At 39.6% G+C, this 20,855-nt stretch overlaps 1 protein-coding gene across 2 annotated transcripts in view; it reads left to right on the top strand.

Moving 5' to 3' along the window:
* NYAP2 (neuronal tyrosine-phosphorylated phosphoinositide-3-kinase adaptor 2) overlaps window positions 1-20,219 on the top strand; it is a 295,588-nt gene extending 275,369 nt beyond the window's left edge. For both annotated transcript variants that reach the window (XM_077488199.1, XM_077488200.1), the window contains 2 exons: window positions 4,440-4,543; window positions 15,972-20,219. In XM_077488199.1, the coding sequence (XP_077344325.1) occupies window positions 4,440-4,543; window positions 15,972-16,199 (332 nt within the window). In that variant the 3' untranslated portion in view covers window positions 16,200-20,219. The remainder of the gene's footprint in view (window positions 1-4,439; window positions 4,544-15,971) is intronic.
* The last annotated feature ends 636 nt before the right edge of the window (window positions 20,220-20,855 follow it).

Genomic DNA, 20,855 nt, shown 5'->3' with positions numbered 1-20,855 from the left:
CAATGGTTTTTTCAGGAGCAGTGATTTGACTTATGCTTAAAGTACAACAATAAAAAAAGAAAAATGCCTTTAAACATAGTGTCTGATGGGTCCCCTTAACATGCCTGTAAAGTGGCACATCTGTAGCATGCATAAAAAAAAAACAAGTCAAATCCCATTTAAAATGACTCGCAGTTACAATTGCTGGAACCTGGCTATTGAAAAAACAAAAACAAACGTGTGCTGCCCCCCCTCCCCCCAGTCCATAACAGGTCTTTCAGGCCTGATGTGGTTTTTAAGGGGAACTTCATGCCAAAATGCCCCCCCAAAAATCAATACCAGACTCTTATCCAAGCATGCAGCCTGGCAGGTCAGAAAAAGGGGAGGGGAAGAGCAAGTGCGCCCCCCTCCTTAACCATACTAGGCCACATGCTCTCAATATGGGGGGGTGGGGCTTTGGGACAGGGACCTCTTCCCGATAACCCTGGGCTGTGGTTGTCGGGGTCTGCGGGCAGGGGGCTTATCGGAAAATATGGAGGCCCCCAGATTCCGCCCCCCCATGTAAATGGGTATCAAGTACATCGTACCCCAACCCATTCACCGAAAAAGTGTCAGAGCAGAGCCCGCCCAAAGCAACCACCCCCCATGTTGAGGACATTTGGCCTGGTATGGGGGGCGCCTGCCAGGCTACATGCTCAGATAAGGGTCTGGCATGGATATAGGAGGGGGGGGCACCATTTTGTTATTCTTTTACATTTTGGCGTGGGGTTCCACTTAGGCCGCGTACACACGCGCGGACTGTTCGCCCAACTTTGTCCGTCCAACAGTTTCGGCAAACAGTCCGCTCAAAATTAGCATGGACGGACATGCCCACACACGACGAACGAACAGTTTGCTGAAACCGTGCGCGATGACGTGAACGGCACGTACGACGGGACGAAAAATACGACGTCCTATACACTGCATTATAGCTTTCGGCGTGAAAATCCTTTCTGAGCATGCGCGCAACTTTGTTTGACGAACAAGCCTACACACGGGCGGACTGTTCGCTCAAACAAGGTTTCAGCGGACAGTTTTTCGGAATTTCCGAAAAACCTTGTCCGTCCAACTGTCCGCTGAAACTGTCCGCTGAAAGCCCACACACGAGCGGACTGTCCGCCCAAACACTGTTCAGCGGACAAAGTTGGGCGAACAGTCCGCGCGTGTGTACGCGGCCTTAAAGTCCTTACCAGACCCCATCACTTTTCTCTCTCTTCCTATGAACATGCTACCCGCACTGCAGCACAACTAATTGGCTCCATGTGCTGCTTTACCCTCCCCTAGTCTAGGCTCTGTTATACAGTGGACTGCAAGAGGCTAATCCAGATACTTACACTACTTGTGTTTTATGTATATCTGCCAGAGTTTAGCTATAGATTAAAGTTCTAAATTAAATGTGATCTCATAAAGTTTCCAAAATTACAGTAAATACTTATATGCTAATGGTAAAAAGCCAGGTGACTCTGGTTGAACTGCACCAAACTAAACTTTGATGGAATGCAAAGCTAGCAGAATTTCTGCACAATTGCAATGCTACCTAGATATCAGTTGCTATTTGCTTATTTGATTTGTTGCCTAGGGTGGCTGTTTTGTTTAAAAACAGATCTAGAAATTAATTATAAAATACTCAAATATGGAAAATAATTTACACATTAAGTTTGACCAGGCAACACAGAATCCAACCATCGTGAGCTTCTGCGTCCTTAATTGAACCTGCATAGAATGAAACACCTCTGACCTGTACCCCTGACCACCCTGCATACAGCTGCAGACACTTTCGAATTGGATTCATGACAGGGTTATTGTGGTAGAGTAGCCTTCCTGCACCATGCTATAATAAACAGAGACAAAGAGACCAAAAGCTTTAGGGTCATGTGCCTCATCTCAGAGGCCAGGAGCTTATTTAGAAATCATGCTTCCCAAGGAACACCTGAACTCATGCCATTATTTTAGTAAACATGAATGCTAGGATATGCTATAGTGCATGTATGCTTTCTGTTCTATAATTCACAGCTACTTTCTAAATATACATACTAAAAAATGAGGAAGGAAATGTCATCATCTTTACTGAACTATGCAGAGTCTTCTGTACCTCTGTTTAAGGGGGAAGGGGGTCATGTAAGATCCCCAGGGGATCCTCAGCCTATATTAGGTGGGAGCTTAAGGCACTATCTCCTGAGTTCATAAATCTTAAATGCTTCCACCCATAAGGGGCATATTAAGATAAGGGGGTCTTCCCCCTAGGGTAACTATTCTAGTGATAAATCTACAAAAAAAAGGTTACCCTAGAATGGCCTCCAGGCACATAGCTTGCTCAAATAAGACAGAACCCCCTAAATCTGGGTTCCAATCATGGGGCCTTTCACAGCAGGCACTAGGCCTGCTCACAGGGGAACTTACCTTTATCTTAGAACCTTTATCCTCTAAAGGGAGAAGCTTGAAGGCAGCCTATCTCTAAAAGGGAGGGTTTATGAAGGCTACCTATACACTGGTGATTTAAGCCAGTGCAAATTGCAGTGACAAGAATCTTCTGATTCCTGCTGTGGCTATGAGAGACCACTGGTCCCATGCACCATAATGACAGGTTGCCAGCAGCCACAGCTGTTTGTCGCTGTCCACACAGCCAGCAATTACCTACCGTGATTAACAAAGGTAATCATTGGCTGTGTGGGGAGCCGTGAATAGCCGCCTGTGACCTATGTCATTCACAGCCGCAGCAGGAATTAGAAGATTGCTGGTGTGATTATAGTCTAAGGCTTGGTTCACACTTTGGCGACCCGTGACTTAGTCTCCTGACAAGTCATGCTCCATTCAGTGCAATGGAACCATTCTAATGAGAGCATCTCAAGTCACGCCAACTTAGAAAAAGGTTCCTGTACTACTTGGGGCCACTTCAGAGTGGCTTGCATTGACTTCTATTACAGCTGTGTGGGGCGGCTTTAGAGTTGGGCGGATTTGAAGCCGCCCCAGTGTGAACCGAGACTTAGCGTCCTTCCAGAACAGGTCTCAGCTATTTTTTCAAAGCCTGATCCAACTTAAGCCCCATACACCCTATCAGATTTTCTGCTGATTTTTGTTTTAAGATTTACCAAAACCATGTAGTGCAGGGGCCTGTCTGATTGCATACAAATTGAAACTCCTAAGGTTTGACCTCATATTATATGGTTTTGGTAAATCTGAAGACAAAAATCAGCAGAAAATGTGATAGTGTGTATGAGGCTTTATTGATTGATTACAAGCTATCTAAGGTTTGGCCAGCTGACAAAACAAGCAAGATGCTCTACACCAGTGGTCATCAACCCTGTCCTCAGGGCCCACTAACAGGCCAGGTTTGCAAGATAACTGAAATACATGACAGGTGATATCATTTGATGCTCAGTGATTGCAGTATTCTAGTCTGCATCTCCCCAAAGTAATACATAAAACCTGGCCTGTTAGTGGGCCCTGAGGACAAGGTTGATGACCACTGCTCTACACCAGTGGTCATCAACCCTGTCCTCAGGGCCCACTAACAGGCCAGGTTTTATGTATTACCTTGGGGAGATTCAGACTAGAATACTGCAATCACTGAGCATCAAATGATATCACCTGTCATGTATTTCAGTTATCTTACAAACGTGGCCTGTTAATGGGCCCTGAGGACAGGGTTGATGACCACTGCTCTACACCACACCCCTGACAACAGAGTGACTGCCAGGTAATTCAAATACAGCAAGCCTTGATCATTATGTTTCAAGTGTGACACAAATGTAAAAACAAACAGCAGGGAAAAACACATCTCATTATATACTCTATACCTCAGTCCTTTTCAGCCTGCCAGAAACTTAAAAGTTAACAAAGCGGAGAAAGTTTGTAATAGAGGTCTGTTACACTAAGTATGGGTTTCAGTTCATGCATACAGAAGGTGAGTGATAAGGGTATGACAGTTATAATTACATCACCTGACCTTATAGACCTATTAGCTGTTAAACCCATATGGAGTAATTTAATAAAGGCAAATAGACTGTTCACTTTGGAAAGAAATTTGCCCTAGAAGTTGGTTAATGAGGCAAAGCTTTGCTGGCTTCCATATTCAAATCATGTGCAAACAAAATGTTGTTTTTCCTTGAACATTGTTGGATATTGGAACCTTTACCACATTAAATAAGATCTGGGGAAACATCCCTTGCAAAGTGAACAGCCTATTTGCCTTTAGTAAATCAACCCCATTCTACTTATGTTGTGTTGCTGTGTGTCGGTGTGTTGACAAACCGCTTATGCTTAAGATGAGATATATATATATATATATATATATATATATATATATATATATATATATATATATATATATATATAGCTTTTTATTATTGACAAGGATTTGCACTTTGCAAATTTTCTAATGTCACTGATACTGTCTACCTTTTGATATTTTCTTTTCACAGAAATGAAAATCAGCTGCAAATTAGGTCGGTCAGCCTCCACGTCAGGTGTGCCTCTTCCTTCAGTAACCCCCCTCAGGCAAGCCCATGAACAACTACAGAGCCAGGTACCACCGTTACCCAGTAGTGAATGACGTCATCTGATTCTACATGCCAAATACTTTCCACTTCTCTGTCTGTCATCTGTTGCCGTCCGCTCTGTGTGTCTGTCCTCGTACAGTCTACTCTGTGTCTGCCATTAGTCAACAAAGTCATCCACCGCTCTGTCCACGGAGGAGCTTTGTCTTTCTGTTTCTTCAATTCCTGTGTTGACCCAGACTTAACTCATTCTGTAATTTGATTGTAACATTTTACTATTTGTACTTTCTTAATTATTTTATTTTTTTACATGGTGTGCACATTTTTACTGTTGAGAGAAAAATTTATCATGTTTTGATAAATTTCACAACCTTGTGTTTTTTGTGTAGAGATGAATGTCTTGCCTACTGTGGTAAATACATTGTTAATTTGTACATACCTTTTCAAATCCCCCCCCCCCCCCAGTATATTGTAAAATGTGTGACTGTTTTTACATTTACTTGGTTCCTGGTGCATGTTTATGATACACCTTAAAGTTCACGATCTATACAGAATACTTGCACAGCCATCATTCCCATCCATAGAAATGGCAGCTACCCAAATGTAAGCCTTGTGACATAAAATAATAAAAAATAAACAAATAAACATAGACTGTCTATGCTATACACTGTTCAATATCATTATCCCTACATGTGCCAGAGTATGGTGTCATTTGGGAGATACCCCTGGCAGTTTGGGGGTTAAGCTGAGCCCTTTCTTTTGCCAAAAATGATAATGGTGACTTGTAAGTGTTTGTGCATGAAAATTCCTACCTATATTATCATCTTTAAAATATGAAAAATATGAATAAAAGCAGTATCTAAATACTTTAACTCAGTTGTGGTGTACTGATATATTTCCCGTACTGTGCATTGGGTGTCTTTTATTTTAATTGCTAATCTTAAGAAATAATAATGTGAAACGATTCATGTTTTATTTTCACTTCCAATGAGATATAAAGAAATCACTTGGAATAAAAGAAGTAGTGTAGGCAACTGTGACCAAACCTCAAAAGTGAAAGGGACCAGAACTTGCAATCCACTACACATTTGTCACTCCTGCCAAATACAGTTGCCAAAACCTGGTACTTTTCTTTGTAGGTTTGAGGATCTTTAATTGCAGAGATATTTTAGGCACACAGCCTTTTTTAATCTGCGGTGGTAAACAAAACACATAAGTGTATAATAAAGTGCATGTGAAAAACACATAAAAAAGTGCACTCAATGGTGTGTCTCTTGTTCACCCCCCTGAAGAGGTAGGACCTTACCCTGACCCCCCTGGCACGCAAGACTCCTTACATGGGCAGGCACAACTTGGTCCAACTAGACAAAAGGCCTGGCGGACCCCTCTCCTCATGGTCGGCTAAAGCTAGGTGAGTGGCTCTTCCAAAAATGGAATCCATCCACCCCTGGGTTCAGGGAAGTAAGGAACCTGATAGACACATGTCCTCCTTTAGGATAGGCCCGAGGACCCACACCCTCCATCCTAGTGAGACAAAGAAGCACAGACAAAAGTGCCGTAACAAATGTGAAGAAAAAAATATTTAAAGCTCATGCTAGTGCATCGGCTAGGCCCTGAGGCCGGGTAACAAAAATTGCCCTGGACTTAGCCAAAATGCCTTGCCCAAAGAGGTGCAGTGCAGAAAAAGCTTTAGTACCGTGGCTAAGTGCACCTTCTCCCAGTGGGTTTCCTATGCCCAAGTGATTCTAAGAGCACCCCTGCGGTAACCAACTCCCAGGGGGTACAGCACAGTGGATTCTCACCTTTCCCAGCATTTGGCCAGACAAGGTAGACCCATTAAAATCAAGAGGCACTGGGCCCCTCCAGTCTCTGGAGAATTACTCCCATGCCCCACATCCCATGGGTGCTCCAGTTTCTGTTTCAGCCAGTACTAGCCTTCAAAGCCCCTGTCATACCAGCAGGGACACTATACAGCCAGCCATTCCTGCCAAAAAGCCAGAATAGCTGCACAGCACCCCTACTGGACACTATTAAGAACAGATGCTACACTTGATCTTAGCCCAAAGGCTGAGAAGCCTGTAGGATGTATGCTGCTCATAGTTCTGTCCCTCTGTTCCTAGGTTCTGGTAAGTGTATGCTTTTTTAGCGTTTAAAGGATTCAGGTTAGTGAGAGGGGGCTATAGCTCTTGGGTCCTGCTTTAACCTAATAGATTCAAACATTTTTTATTTCTCCACATATTAGAAGTACAATGCTGTATATCATACTTTTTTGTAATTATAACTGCAGCTAAAATGTTTTATTCTTTTATTTTTTGACAGTGTGGGTAAGAGTAAGAATTTCTGTCAGATTTTGGTTACTTTCTGTGTTCCTGTAGGGGATATTTCCCCTCACCTATTTTCCTGGTTGCACTAGAACAGGAAGACATGGCGACCACAGAAAAACTGACAAAGATTCTAACTTCCCCCTGATTTATAAATACATGTCCTTGCTGTGCAGTCTCTGTCCTGATCAGAGATATGTCCCATCACTGCTGTCCTTGTGTCACTATCACAAGTAGTGAGGGTGAATATCCCCAATAAGGGTACAGACAGAAATACAAATTTTAGGGTCATGGCTGAATGGCCGAACAATGCATTAGTTATTAAGCAAGTAAACAGTAAGGTAAAGATATTACAACTGTACAAATTGAAAATTGAAGATCTGTCCTAATTCAATATTTTTGTCCTGGGATATATTTAATAGGACATTTAGCAGATCCTCTATATTTGTAATCCTGGCTCTGTGGCACAGATTCTTGTTCTGATAGTGAGCAGGGCTACTTGGGGAATCCTTCCAGATTATGATCCTCTGAAATATCAACATGTGTGGCACAGCAAAAAAAGAAACACCTTATTGAGCTATTGCGCTCAGTGGCCAATTGCCTTAACACTGTATTAGTTGGTGAACTAAATGTTGTGAAATTCTCAGTTTGAAGAACATGCACCAGTCTTCCCTTCATTTGTGTGAAGTTTATGGAGGAATTTCCAAAAAGTTCATACCTAAGAGTATAACAACCACACAATGCATGGAGTACAAATAATACTAACTGAAAACTTCCACCAAATTTCACATAAACAGAATTTCAGTGGGTTGGAAAATGTTAACCTGTTCCAATTCTTTTTCATTAAGCTAAGATTGCGCCTACATCTTACTGGCTATTAGGTGCTAGTCTGACAAGCAATGAATGCTGTATAGTGTGGGTTAATCATTTTTTTGCTCAGGACATTAATTGATTGCATTATCCCTGTATGTGGTTGAGTGTACAGCCCTGCATATAAATCCACAGCATATTGTGTCCATGAAGGTTGATCGAAAACTTTTTTTCAGACTTTATGCCTGCAACGGCAACTTACAGTTTCTTGCTCTAAATCCCCCTAGCCAGTTGTTTTTTGTTTTCCATCTTCTGTCCTAATTGGACAATTGTAGCTAATACCAGCAAGTGTAATAAAGGTGACAGAGTGAAGCAGCTGCAGAGACAAGTCACAAGACCCTCTCCCTGGTCATGCAGCCTCTTTCAAGTGGTGATACTGTATACCACACCATAGTATCTACTAGAACTGCTGTGTAAAATCTACATAAAAACAGATTTGCAAATCTCATAAACCCATATTTTATTCTCAATAAAAAATAGAAAACATATCAAATGTTTAAACTGAGAAAATGTACAATTTTGGGAAAAAATAAGGTAAATTGGAAAATGATGGCAGCAATGTGTCTCAAAAAAGTTGGGACATGGCCATGTTTACCATATTTATAATGTAGCACCCCCTCTTCTTTTAACAACACTTTGTACACTTCTGGGATCTGAGAAGACCAGTTGATGGAATGTTGGAAGGAATTTGACCCATTCTTGCCTGATATAGGATTCTAACTGCTCAATAGTCCTGGGTCTTCTTTGTTATATTTTTTCATTTTAAGATGCGGCACATATTTTCAGCCAGTTAAAGGTCTGGACTGCAGGCAGCCCAATTTAAGCATTGGAACTATTATACTATGAAGCCATGCTGTTGACATACATGCAGTTTGTGATTTAGCATTGCCCTGCTGAAATATGCAAGACCTTCCCAGAAAAAAAACCATTGGGGGTTATTGGGGATTTACAAATCCACGTTGCACTACAAGCACTGCAGGTGCACTTGGAAGTGCAGTCACTGTAAATCTGAGGGATGGTTCTGGAATGAGGGGAATCTCTGCTGATTTTATCATCCAATCATGTGCAAGCTAAAATGCTGTTTTTTATTTTCCTTGCATGTCCCCCTCAGATTTACAGTGACTGCACTTCCAAGTGTGCTTGCAGTGCACTTGTAGTGTAAAGTGGATTTGCCTCTCGTAAATAACCCCCATTATCTGGATGGGAGCATATGTTGCTCTAAAACCTGGATATATGTTTCAGCCTTGATGGTGCCTTTTCAGATGTGCAAACTGCCCATTCCATAGACACTAATGCAACCCCATACCATCAGAGAGCATTTTTTTTTTAAAGTAAGCACTGATAACAAGCTGGATGATTCCTCTCCTAAGTTTGGAGGAGGTCCATGGTTGCCCAAAACAATGTCAATTTCCAAATTGTCTGAACACAGAACAGTTTTAGATTTTTCAACAGACCATTTTAAATGAGATTTGACCCAGAGAACACAGAGACATTCCTTGATCATGAGATTTACCTTGCATTTATGGATGGCACAGTGAACTATGTTCACAGACAGTGATTTTTGGAAGTATTTCTGAGCCCATGCAGTCCATCACAAAATAATGTCTGTTTTTAATGCAGTGCCTCCTGAGGACCTGAAACGCATGGGATTCAAAAGTTGTGTTTCTACCTTGTACCTTGCACACAGAGATTTCTTTAGATTCTCATAATCCTTTGTTATTATGTACTGTAGGTCAGTGGTCATCAACCCTGTCCTCAGGGCCCACTAACAAGCCAGGTTTTATGTATTACCTTGGGGAGATGCAGACTAGAATACTGCAATCACTGAGCAGCAAATTATATCACCTGTGATGTATTTCAGTTATCTTGCAAACCTGGCCTGTTAGTGAGCCCTGAGGACAGGGTTGATGACCACTGCTGTAGATGATGTATTTAAAGTCTTTTAAATTTTACATTGAGAAACATTATTAAGAAATTATTCAACAGTTTTCACAGATTGGTGAACCACTGTCCCAATCATGTTACTGACCTGTTGCAAATTTATATAATTCATTTTCTGTTAGTACCGCCTACTTTGCCAGCTTTTTGTTGCCCTGTCCCAACTTTTTTCAGACATGTTTCTGCCAATAATGTCAAAATTACTTTATTTTTATTTTTTTAATTAGTACATTTGATGTGTTTTCTTTCTTCTATTGTGAATACAATACGGGCTTCTGAGATTTGCAAATCCTTGCATTCTGTATTTAAGTTGATTGTACACAGCATCCCAACTTTTTTGGAATTGTAGTTATATGTGAGAGGTGTACTTGGGTCATTTATGTATAGTCTACTGCAAAGAAATGACAAGGCCCAAAAGCCAGCTTGTGTTGTATCTATAAAGAATGGTACAAAACACAGGGACTGAGAAGTGGAGTGATCAAATGACTTTTAAATTACACTATGTACTGTATATCTGCAAATATACATAATAATTGTCTGTTTTAGAATCTCATAACCATCATCCTAATATTTGTCTACTGCCTTGTGACAAAAAAATTAAATAATATATATATATATATATATATATATATATATATATATATATATATATATATATATATATATATATATATGGATATAGATCTATATCTATATCTATAGATATATATATCTAAATATATATATATAAATATATGTATATATATATATATATATATATATATATATATATATATATATATATATATATATATATTATTTTTTTAGGTGTGCCTTGAGTACCATCTAGTGGTAATATATTGAAATGCATTGCTTAATTCAAAAATAGGATAAAAGAATCATTTTACTTTTAAATAGTTATTTTCTAGTGGCTTTTCACTAGAAGAAAGTGGGATAAATGATACATCATTTTCTTTAATCATCAATGATCATCAGTGGAACAGATATAAGGGTAACAATGGTTCTACCCTCCCCCCTGTCCATTTTCTTTGCCACAAAACATTATGGAGTTAAGCAGAATATGCACAATGATGAGACACAAGTTATCTGAAGAACATTCACAGCAGAGCTGTTTGGGTAAGCTGGGGGGGGGGGGGGGGTCTAAGTCAAGTGGAGTGATACTTCCCATGTGTTAAAATATATATTTGGTTATGTGATTTATGGGGAAGAATGCATGCTCCTCCATCCATGTAAATTACTTGTGCTAGAGGTGTGGGTTTCATTTGTGGGTGAGCTTTATTATAATGTAAAGAGGGGCTTTTTGAGGAAGGGAGGCACACAGTAAATATGGGCAAGCAGAGGGGCAATTTACATTAAAGGCAATGGGAAAGCTGGGAGGGTGCACAGTAAAAGGGGTGCATCTAGGAGGTACAATCTAAAAGGGAGTTCAGTAAGGTTTGGGACTGCCTAGTAAAGTTGGTGTCAGTTTGCACAATAAAGAGGTGGGGGTGGGTGGGGGTCAAAATCCTTGTACAAAAGTCTGTGTGACTTCCTTTAAGTTTTTATAAACTAAGCAGACTGGAGCATGGCAGGTACCAAAAAGGCATGGTGCAGGAGTTTACCACTTCAGTGGACAGGATAGGGGCACAAAGGTGATTCAGTATAAAGTATAACTGCATCTTAACTAAACATTATGTATTTTCACTTGTCCCTGAACATGATAGGTGACCTTTAGGCTGGGTTCACACCTCCAATGGTTGTGACTCGCAGCAGGGGTCCAGTGCATCCCTGTTCTTCATTTCAGGGACGAATCAGGGACAAATCTTTGCCTGAATTCGGGCCTGAAACAGAGCCAAAGACGCACAACGTTTCTGTACAAGCCGCTACGCAGCCGCAACGGATATATATGAACCAGCTCCATAGAGGGTTGGTCACAATCTCCTGTCATGTGAATTGGATGTGGGGAAACCCGTATCCAATACGCATAGGTGTGAACCCAGCCTGAATGAGGATATGTTTATTATATGTCTGTGCTGATTGTACCTGTATTCAAAAAACTAGACATGTGCAGAACAGAAAAATGTGTTTTATTTAATTTCGCATATATTCGTTCTGTTACTAATTTCTTTTAGTTTCGGAATTCGTTTAGTGTGGCTTTCAGAATTCGGTAAATTTGGTTTTCATTAATATAATTTTTCCACTGATCAAAATTTGAATTGTTCTAAAAATGTGGAATTTGTTAGAAAATTATTAAACAAAACAATGGCAGCAATAGAAAATTCACATAAAAAACGCATTCGTCACCACCCCCCCCCCAGTTCATACAAGGCCCTTTGGGTCAGGTATGGATTCTAAGGGGGACCCCACACTATTTTTTTTTTTAATGGTGCGGGGTCCCCCTTAAAATCCATACTAGACCCTTATCTGAGCATGCACAGCCCGGCAGGGCAGGAAAGGGTGGGGACGAGCGACCACCCCCACCTAACTAAACCATGCCAGGCACATGCCCACAACATGGGGAGGTGGGTTCTTTTGGGCGGGGGGCCCCCAGACTCCATCCATGTAAATGAGGATGGGGTACCCCTACTCATTAAAAATGTGTAAAAAGTGAATAAAGACAGTAAACAAGTTTTTGACAATTCCTTTATTAACCCCATTCTGAAGCCTTTTTCTGACATTTTTGCTTCCAAGTTAAAATCCCATATTCTTTGCTAGAGACCCTAGAGAATAAAATGGTGATCATTACAATATTTTATGTCACACTGTATTTGCGCAGCGGCCTTTCAAATGTAATTTTTTTGTTAGAAATACACTTTCATGAATTAAAAAAAAAAACTAGCCCAATTTTTTTGTATAATGTGAAAGATGATGTCAAATCCCTCATTTGCACTTAAAAGCATTCAAAACTCCAAATTTGGCAGTTTTGAATACTGCCATTTTGAAAAATGTGGCTACTTTAAGTTTTCCGTTAACCAGGAAGTGATGTCAGGACATTGCTTCGGAGTTACTAGATCCCAGACCCGATCAAAGCCAATTCTGGCTTTGTTCAGGTCTCCAGGCCAGCTGGCAGTAGTACGGGAGAGCCCGGGCAGGCCGTGGAAGGTGGTGGGGGGGGGGGGGGCCCTCCTGCTGGTTGGGATAACAGCCAATCGGCTTCTTAGCTGCATCAGTTGTTATCACAAGAAGGCCGATCGTCGGCTCTAAAAAACAGTACCGGGGTGATGCATGCAGCTGCCCTTTAGGCTGCATATTTGCATTACATTGGCGGTGTGAAGGGGTTAAAGAATAAAAAACAATGTCCCCCTAAGGACCTGGTCAGGACTGGGGGGGGCACGCTATTTCTTTCCTGAATTTTCTGTTGCTGGCAGTGGGGAAGCCAGATGAAAGCTGATGACTCATCAGTTGTTAAGGTCACGGGCGGTCGGCGTCCAGGCCCGCTGCTTAACAACCAGCTATTCTTCACATAGAATCAGTTGATTATTTTTCTACTGATCCAAATTCTAATCGTTCTGAAAATTTGGAATTTGTTAGAAAACAAATAAACTTAACAAATTTTAATGAAATTTCAGCAAAATTCGTTACTATTCATTACTATTTCATTTGAAGATTCGGATACATTTGAATCTCCAAATAAGCAAAAATTTGTCTGAATTTGTATTCGGACCAAAACTAATTGCACACATCTACAAGAAACCATTTGGTGTATTTTATTTGAAAATTGCCTTGTGGCTGTATACAGTATATAGGATGCTTTGCCATGTATATTTTCTGATATGATGGCTTTTTACTTTAAAATATCATTTTTACTTAGGGGAGATGTATTTTAAGTTGAAGTGCCTATAACTCTAATATTAATATAATATAATAGAACTCTATAACTCTAAACAATATACACTGAGAGAAATTATAACCGCAACACTTTTTGTGTTCGCAACTATTTATCATGAGCTAAACGCAAAGATCTATGACTTTTTCTATGTACACAAAAGGCCAATTTCTCTCAAACACTGTTCACAAATCTTTCTAAATCTGTGTTAGTGAGCACTTTTTCTTTGCCGAGATAATTCATCCACTCCACAGGTGTGGCATACCAAGATGCTGATTTGACAGCATGATTATTGCACTGGTATTCCTTAAAATGTGCAGTTTTACTGTATTGGGGGATCTGAAAACCAGTCAGTATCTGAGGATGTGACCACCATTTTCCTCACGCAGTGCAGCACATCTCTTTTGCATAGAGTTGATCAGGTTGTTGATTGTGGCCTGTGGAATGTTGGTTTATTCATCTTCAATGGGCGTGCTAAATTTCTGGAGATTGGCAGGAACTGGAACACGCTGTTGTACAGTATATGCCAATCCAGAGCATCCCAAACATGCTCAATGGGTGACATGTCCGGTGAGTATGCTGGCCATGCAAGAACTGGGATGTTTTCAGCTTCCAGTAATTGTGTACAGATCCTTACAACATGGGTTTGTGCATTATCATGCTGGGGCGATGGTCGTGGATGAATGGCACAGCAATGGGCCTCAGGATCTCGTCACTGTATCTCTGCACATTCAAAATGCCATTAATAAAATGCACCTGTGTTCGTTGTCCATAACATACTCCTGCCCATACCATAAACCCACCGCCACCATTGGCCACTAGATCCACAATGCCATACACGCTGTCTGCCATCTGCCCTGTACAGTGAAAATCGGGATTCATCCATGAAGAGAACACCTCTCCAAAGTGCTAGACGCCCTTGAATGTGAGCATTTGCTAACTCAAATTGGTTACAAAGCCGAACTGCAGTCAGGTCGAGACCCCGACCAGGACGACAAGCATGCAGATGAGTTTCCCTGAGACAGTTTCTGACAGTTTGTGCATAAATTCTTTGGTTATGCGAACCACACAATGCCATACACGCTGTCTGCCATCTGCCCTGTACAGTGAAAATCGGGATTCATCCATGAAGAGAACACCTCTCCAAAGTGCTAGACGCCCTTGAATGTGAGCATTTGCTAACTAAAATTGGTTACAAAGCCGAACTGCAGTCAGGTCGAGACCCCGACCAGGATGACAAGCATGCAGATGAGTTTCCCTGAGACAGTTTCTGACAGTTTGTGCATAAATTCTTTGGTTATGCAAACTGATGTGGTTACGTGTGGTCTGCAGTTGTGAGGCTGGTTGGATGTACTGCCAAATTCTCTGAAACACCTTTATAGACGGCTTATGGTAGAGAAATTAACATTCAATTCAAGGTCAACAGCTCTGGTGGACATTCCTGTAGTCAGCATGCCAATTGCATGATGCTCCCTCAAAACTTGCAACCTCTGTGGCATTGTGCTATGTGATAAAACTGCACATTTTAGAGTGGCCTTTTATTGTGGCCAGCCTAAGGCACACCTGTGCAATAATCCTGCTGTCTAATTAGTATCTTAATATGCCACACTTGTGAGGTGGATGGATTAACTCGCCAAAGGAGAAGTGCTCACTAAAACAGATTTAGACAAATTTTTGAGAGATAGACAATATTTGAAAGAAATAGGCATTTTGTGTACATATCTTTGCGTTCAGCTCATGATAAATGGGGCAAACACAAAAGTGTTGAGCTTATAATTTTACTCAGTGTTTATAGTATATGCTCAGTCCTATAGATTGTGGAAACCAGTTTTGATTAATTCTTGTGTGTTAGCATCCATCTTTGTTGTAATTGAGGTCCTCCTGGCTGCCACTAGAGGGTGCTGTTTGTAGATAGAAGAATGAGCAAATTGTCTCTTGGGAGCAGCCCCTGCAGAGCACAGGATGATGTGCTAAGTACCAGGAAGCTGCAGGCAATATTGAACAAAACTGAATATCTGTTCAACAAAGGCAACACACTGGCATTTTCAGGGGCTTCTGTGACAAGTAAGGGACAAGTAATGTTTAATATAAATGAAGTTATACTGTAAGGCTTCTTATAGACAAACACTGGCACCAAGCCTCTCACCCTTAGGGGATGCTCCCTAGTGTTGTTTAGTAGAATGTATTTGAACAACAGTAAAAATGAATATGCAGCACCTCTTCACCACTGTTCTTGCTCACATCAGTGGCTCCCTTGGGCCAGGTTTCACATGCAGAACATTAAACATGCAGCATGACATGACAAGCGCCAATTGCACATTAGCAATAAGGCCTTACACATCACATACACTTAACCTATATCGCCTCTGACAACTGCAAGCGGAGTCATCCTAGATAGCGTTTATTGAAAATATAATAAAATAAAATAAAAATAAAAACATTTTTTTAGCCTCTCCCATTTTTTATTTATTTACCTTCAGAGTTGTATTATTAAACAATATCTCATGTGACTCTATTTGACAGATGCCTCCTATGCAGTGGCTATATGGTGACCATAAAATGATGGAAATGATTGAGAAAAAGCGTACTCTGTGCAAAGAGATTAAAGCAAGACAAAAAACAGAAAAGGGACTCTGTAAGCAAGAGAGCATGCCTATCCTACCCAGCTGGAAGAAGACCAACGGGTCAAAGAAGTACAGCCCTCCTCCCTATTCCAAACAACAGACTGTCTTCTGGGACACCGCTATATGATGCAGACATAGTTTAAAGACTCTGTCACATGAATCTAAGTTTTGAATTGCACAGGTAGCAATGTTCACTTGATAGAGCAGTTGCATTTCATGCATAGGGGACATCCATGTACTCAATTTTACTGTTCACCTATTGCAGCTCAAAGAAGATTGACCTACCTATTTCATGTCACATATATTTATCAAGATTTTTTTAAAAGATATATACAACAATACTAAATGTAAATAATGAATCCATTTATGAGAAAAAGAAAGTACATTGTTAGAAAATAAATTATTACAATTTTACGAATAATTTTGATATTTTGTGTAATGTACTAAATGTAATGTTGTTTACTATTTTATGTAATATTTTCTTGTTTCATCTGATTCTTACTTTGAATTTATTTCTGAGGCATGCCTTTTGTTTCCCTTCTTCATATTGTCCTATGATTACCTATATGTGTTATATAACAGGAAACAGAAGGATGACAGAGATATATTAAATTGTCCAACAATATATTTTAAATGGTACTTAACGTGAGGAACAATCTTATAGGATATACTACCTACAGTATGTTGTGTGGCATAATTCTTCTGCTCAGCCCTTGTTCATTGCAGATTGATACTAAGTATCTTTTATTGCTATTATAAGTAAATAAGGAGAAGGACCTTCCTGGGACAAAATGTCATAAAAACAATATAGCACAGTTACACAGTTTAATAATGACATAAAACTGCCAGTAGACCCATAAATTGAATCAGTTACTTTAAAGGTTAATTTCATGTTTCTAAACATTTTTCTGAAAGTTACCCACTGAACTGATTCCCCCTCCCCCTCTCCTTTAAAACTTTATATTTAACTAAGTCTTGTACCCTGTCCAGCTGCATCTGGCTCCAATTTCTCTCTCTGGCTGTCCAAGCCATGACCTGTTAGAACCCATAGACTTCCATGGATTTATTACCCTCCTGTAGAGAGACACGCAGGCACCACAAAGAAAATGTCTTACCCTTTAAAGCAAAAATTATAATTTGCTTTCATGGTGAACACATCAGATATTTTCTTAAAGTGGAAGTAAACTCCCCTATCGTTTTCAGCCAAAGAAGCTGCCATCTTTGCCTCTGTTTAATCCTCAACCGCTATGGTGCTGCACATGTGATTCGTTATTACACCAGCCATTGGATGGTTTGATAGTTTGATAGTTTGGCTGAGAGCACAGCCAATGTGCAGTTAGCATTCCCGGCATGCCTTTTTTTTAACTGTTTAAATCGATGGGTTTACTTCCACTTTAAGCCAGGGTCCATTTTTATGTAATCCCACTTTAAGTGGCCAGTTTATGCACTAGTTAAGGAAAGTAAGTAGAAACCGGGTCAGATACTAACATTTACTGACAGTTTCTAGCATAAGGAATAGTTTAAGGGTGTTTGTTTTGTACTCTTGACTATTCCCTCAATATACATTTAACTAGGAGACCATTGTTCACTGTGACACAAGACAAAAAAACTGATGCAAGGCATTCTGTATGAGCCAAGGCAAATAATCATGGGCATTTGGAGCGGCAAGCTCCCGCAATGTTCCACTTTTTAAGTAAAGATAAAGAGACAACAGTGACAGAATTAGGCAAACCATGGAATCCTTGGTTAGGTATCTCTAGAACAGCATTTTATCATCTTTATCAGGGTTATAGATATTCAAAATTTTATGTAAATTACTTTGTCTTCCTGAAGTACGTATACCACTGCTGTAGTGTCTTAATAATTTAAATAACTATTATTCATCAATAAAGATACACATCCAATTGCCCAGAAAGCAAATATGGCCCTCAGCTACTGTATTTGTAATGTTACTTTTGCCTCTCTCTTAACTGATGTTCGGCACAACTGTTTTAAACTTTGATGAAATTAAATATTATCTGATTTCTTCATTCTTATGAAGTGCCTGAATTAGCATTACAAACTTCTTCAGAATATTTGGCAAAATGTGTTTGACATTTATCTCTACCCTGTTAAATTTGAAAGTGGCTCATATTTTTTAAATAATGCCCTGTTTAAATTAGGCAGTGTTTTAAGACTCAAAGTTAGTAGCAAGTGGCTTGATTATCTTGCATAGTTGTGTGCATACAGAGGATAAGTTCACCTTTACAAAAAAAAAAAAAAAAGAAGAAAACCCTACCTTTTGTAGGTAAAAAAAATTGTGTTTATTATTATTTAGGAGCCTGTAAAGCGCAGATCGTGGGTGTAATGCCATGCTCCTGTTGGTGTAGCTGTCTTCTTGTTCCTCCGATACAGGCAGGCAGTTACAGAATGAAAGGAAGCCCAATGAACTACCTAGAGCACTAATCAGTTCACTGAAAACTGTTCCTCTCCCGAATGTGCAAGTGATTTTTTTTCTGCTTCTAAACACTCCTGCCTCTAAACACCTGTGAATGCCATTGTGTAAATGGACACATAGGCTAACATTGAGGGGCATTTAGGAGACAAAAAAAGGTAAACGCCCTTAAAAGTGACAGTTTTAACGCCCAATATGCATGAGGCCTTATTCTCAGAGATAGATGTAATCAGTACAGAATTTCTTTAATAACCACTTATAGTGGCTACATAAACTATTTTTTAAAATGTAATCTACTGTTTAAATGCATTACCTTATCATCATATAATATCCAAAGTACATAGGTAGTAAGATAACTCTAGGACCAGTTTAGACAGAAAGGAAACAATATAATGGTATTTGTTTATTCTGTCGAGAGAAGATATAACACATGGAGGAAACCCACACAATAAAAATAACATAAGCTTCATGTAGATTGGATCAAGCCAAAGATTTGAACCGTGGACCACAGGGCTAAAAGACATCAGTGCAATCTCATAGTGTAACATAACTGACATGAGTAAGAACTTCTGCACAGTAAATAAATACTTAAAGTGGCTGACTCATGTCATTCCTTCCTTAATCCCATCTAACAATACATGTTGACAGAGACTCTTGTGAGATTTGTATTGCTACCTCTTTTCAATCACATTTCTCAAGTAGTCTTTAGATGGCAGCAGTAAAAACTCTGCATAAAAATCAACTGTGCCTATAAGGGCTCATGTACACAGCTGTAAGGGGTCTGTAAAGAGCTCAGGTCCTTCATAAGGAATTTTACCAAAACCCAAAGCTGCTGTATACAGCCACTGATAGATAGCAATTAGAAGATGCATCTGTACACCAGTAAGCACCAGGGGGTTGCGTAAAGCAGCGCATAGGTATATGCTCTATGTGCAGATGGAATTTGAAGCATATGTGTGTGCACATGCATGTGCTGTACAACACCCCTAGTGCACACCCCATAAAGCCACATCTTCTAACTGCTGTCTATGGGTGACTGTACGTAGAAGCTGTGGGACATCATCCCTCCTATGTTTCCTGTTTCCTATTGGCTGGAATTTTTCTTTTTCTTTTGGCTTGGGTCATCCAATAAACACAAATCCTGCCAGTAGGATAAAAGAGCAATGTAGAATGATAAAGAAAAGGTAGTAAAGTTGAGTTATAAACCAAGTTTCACAGCTGCTATCTAAGGATAGTAAGAGAACTGTGACATAAAAGTGAAAGCAATAAAGACCATACATTCGTTTCTGTGCACATATTATATAGCATGAGGAAGGGCACAAGTTACTTTAAACATATAAAAAGTCAAAGTCCTTCTATGTGTATTGCAGTTTTTTGACTAATGCTTATTCTCACTTTCTGTGTCTGACCTAAAAAAAAAAAAAAATTAAAATGCATTAACCATGACTTTATTTTATAGATTAGTTATATAGTTCCTACATCCAGTTTTTTTTTAGAATTGCAATGCATTTCTGAGCAGAGGTAAATAAATATACCCACAACAAAGTCTAGGGCATTATTACCATTGTTGACAACCTTGGAACATCTTGATGGTGCCTCCCAAAGACTATGCAAGAACATGGGTGTTTAATGCCTTTTAACTTGTTAAGGTGGATTTTTTTATGTATTGCTTGTGCTATTTGTGAATTACTAACAACGCAAAATTAACCTTCACTAGTCATTAATTGTCATGTTTTATTTACTGTGGCACTCGTATCAGACTAATAACTAGATTTTCATTGAAATGTATAACAATAACCTGGTCTTAACCATTCCAAAACAAAAGTCCATAAAATGTTAGTTGCTTTTTTTATGTATAAACACATTACTTGACCTCTGAGTGGTTGTAAAAAACACAGAATAGTACATATAACCTTTATAATTTAAGTTAACCATACTTACAGCTTAATTAGGTACAGAACTGCCTCTTTTAGCAACCCACACAGATTTTATGTAGCACACTATCAAGAGATACCAGGGTCAGAGTAACCTTTGAATTGTATTAGGTCTAAAACTCCAAACAGTTAAAACTGTTAATAACTGTTTGAAAAGTATCACCGGGAAAAAGATGAAAAATCATTTTAATGATGTCTCCTGTTTGAATTGGCCATAAGTGATAACAGTGTGCCTGGGATGTAATTTCATTCTCCGACAATTCTGTGAACTATCTTCACTGAAATATTGACTACTAAAATTGTGTATTTTCTGTTTGTAGATCCAGGTATCAGCCAAAAGCTAATAATCAGTGACATAACCAATGGCCAATTGATTTCCTGTTGGTTAGTGGTCTCCTGTGTTTTATTATAGTTT

Source organism: Lithobates pipiens, unplaced genomic scaffold (assembly GCF_037356315.1).
Source record: "Lithobates pipiens isolate NorthernLeopardFrog02 unplaced genomic scaffold, aLitPip1_a1.2 Scaffold_18, whole genome shotgun sequence".
In the NCBI taxonomy this organism is placed as follows: Eukaryota; Metazoa; Chordata; class Amphibia; order Anura; family Ranidae; genus Lithobates; species Lithobates pipiens.
This window is presented reverse-complemented; position numbering and strand designations above follow the sequence as displayed.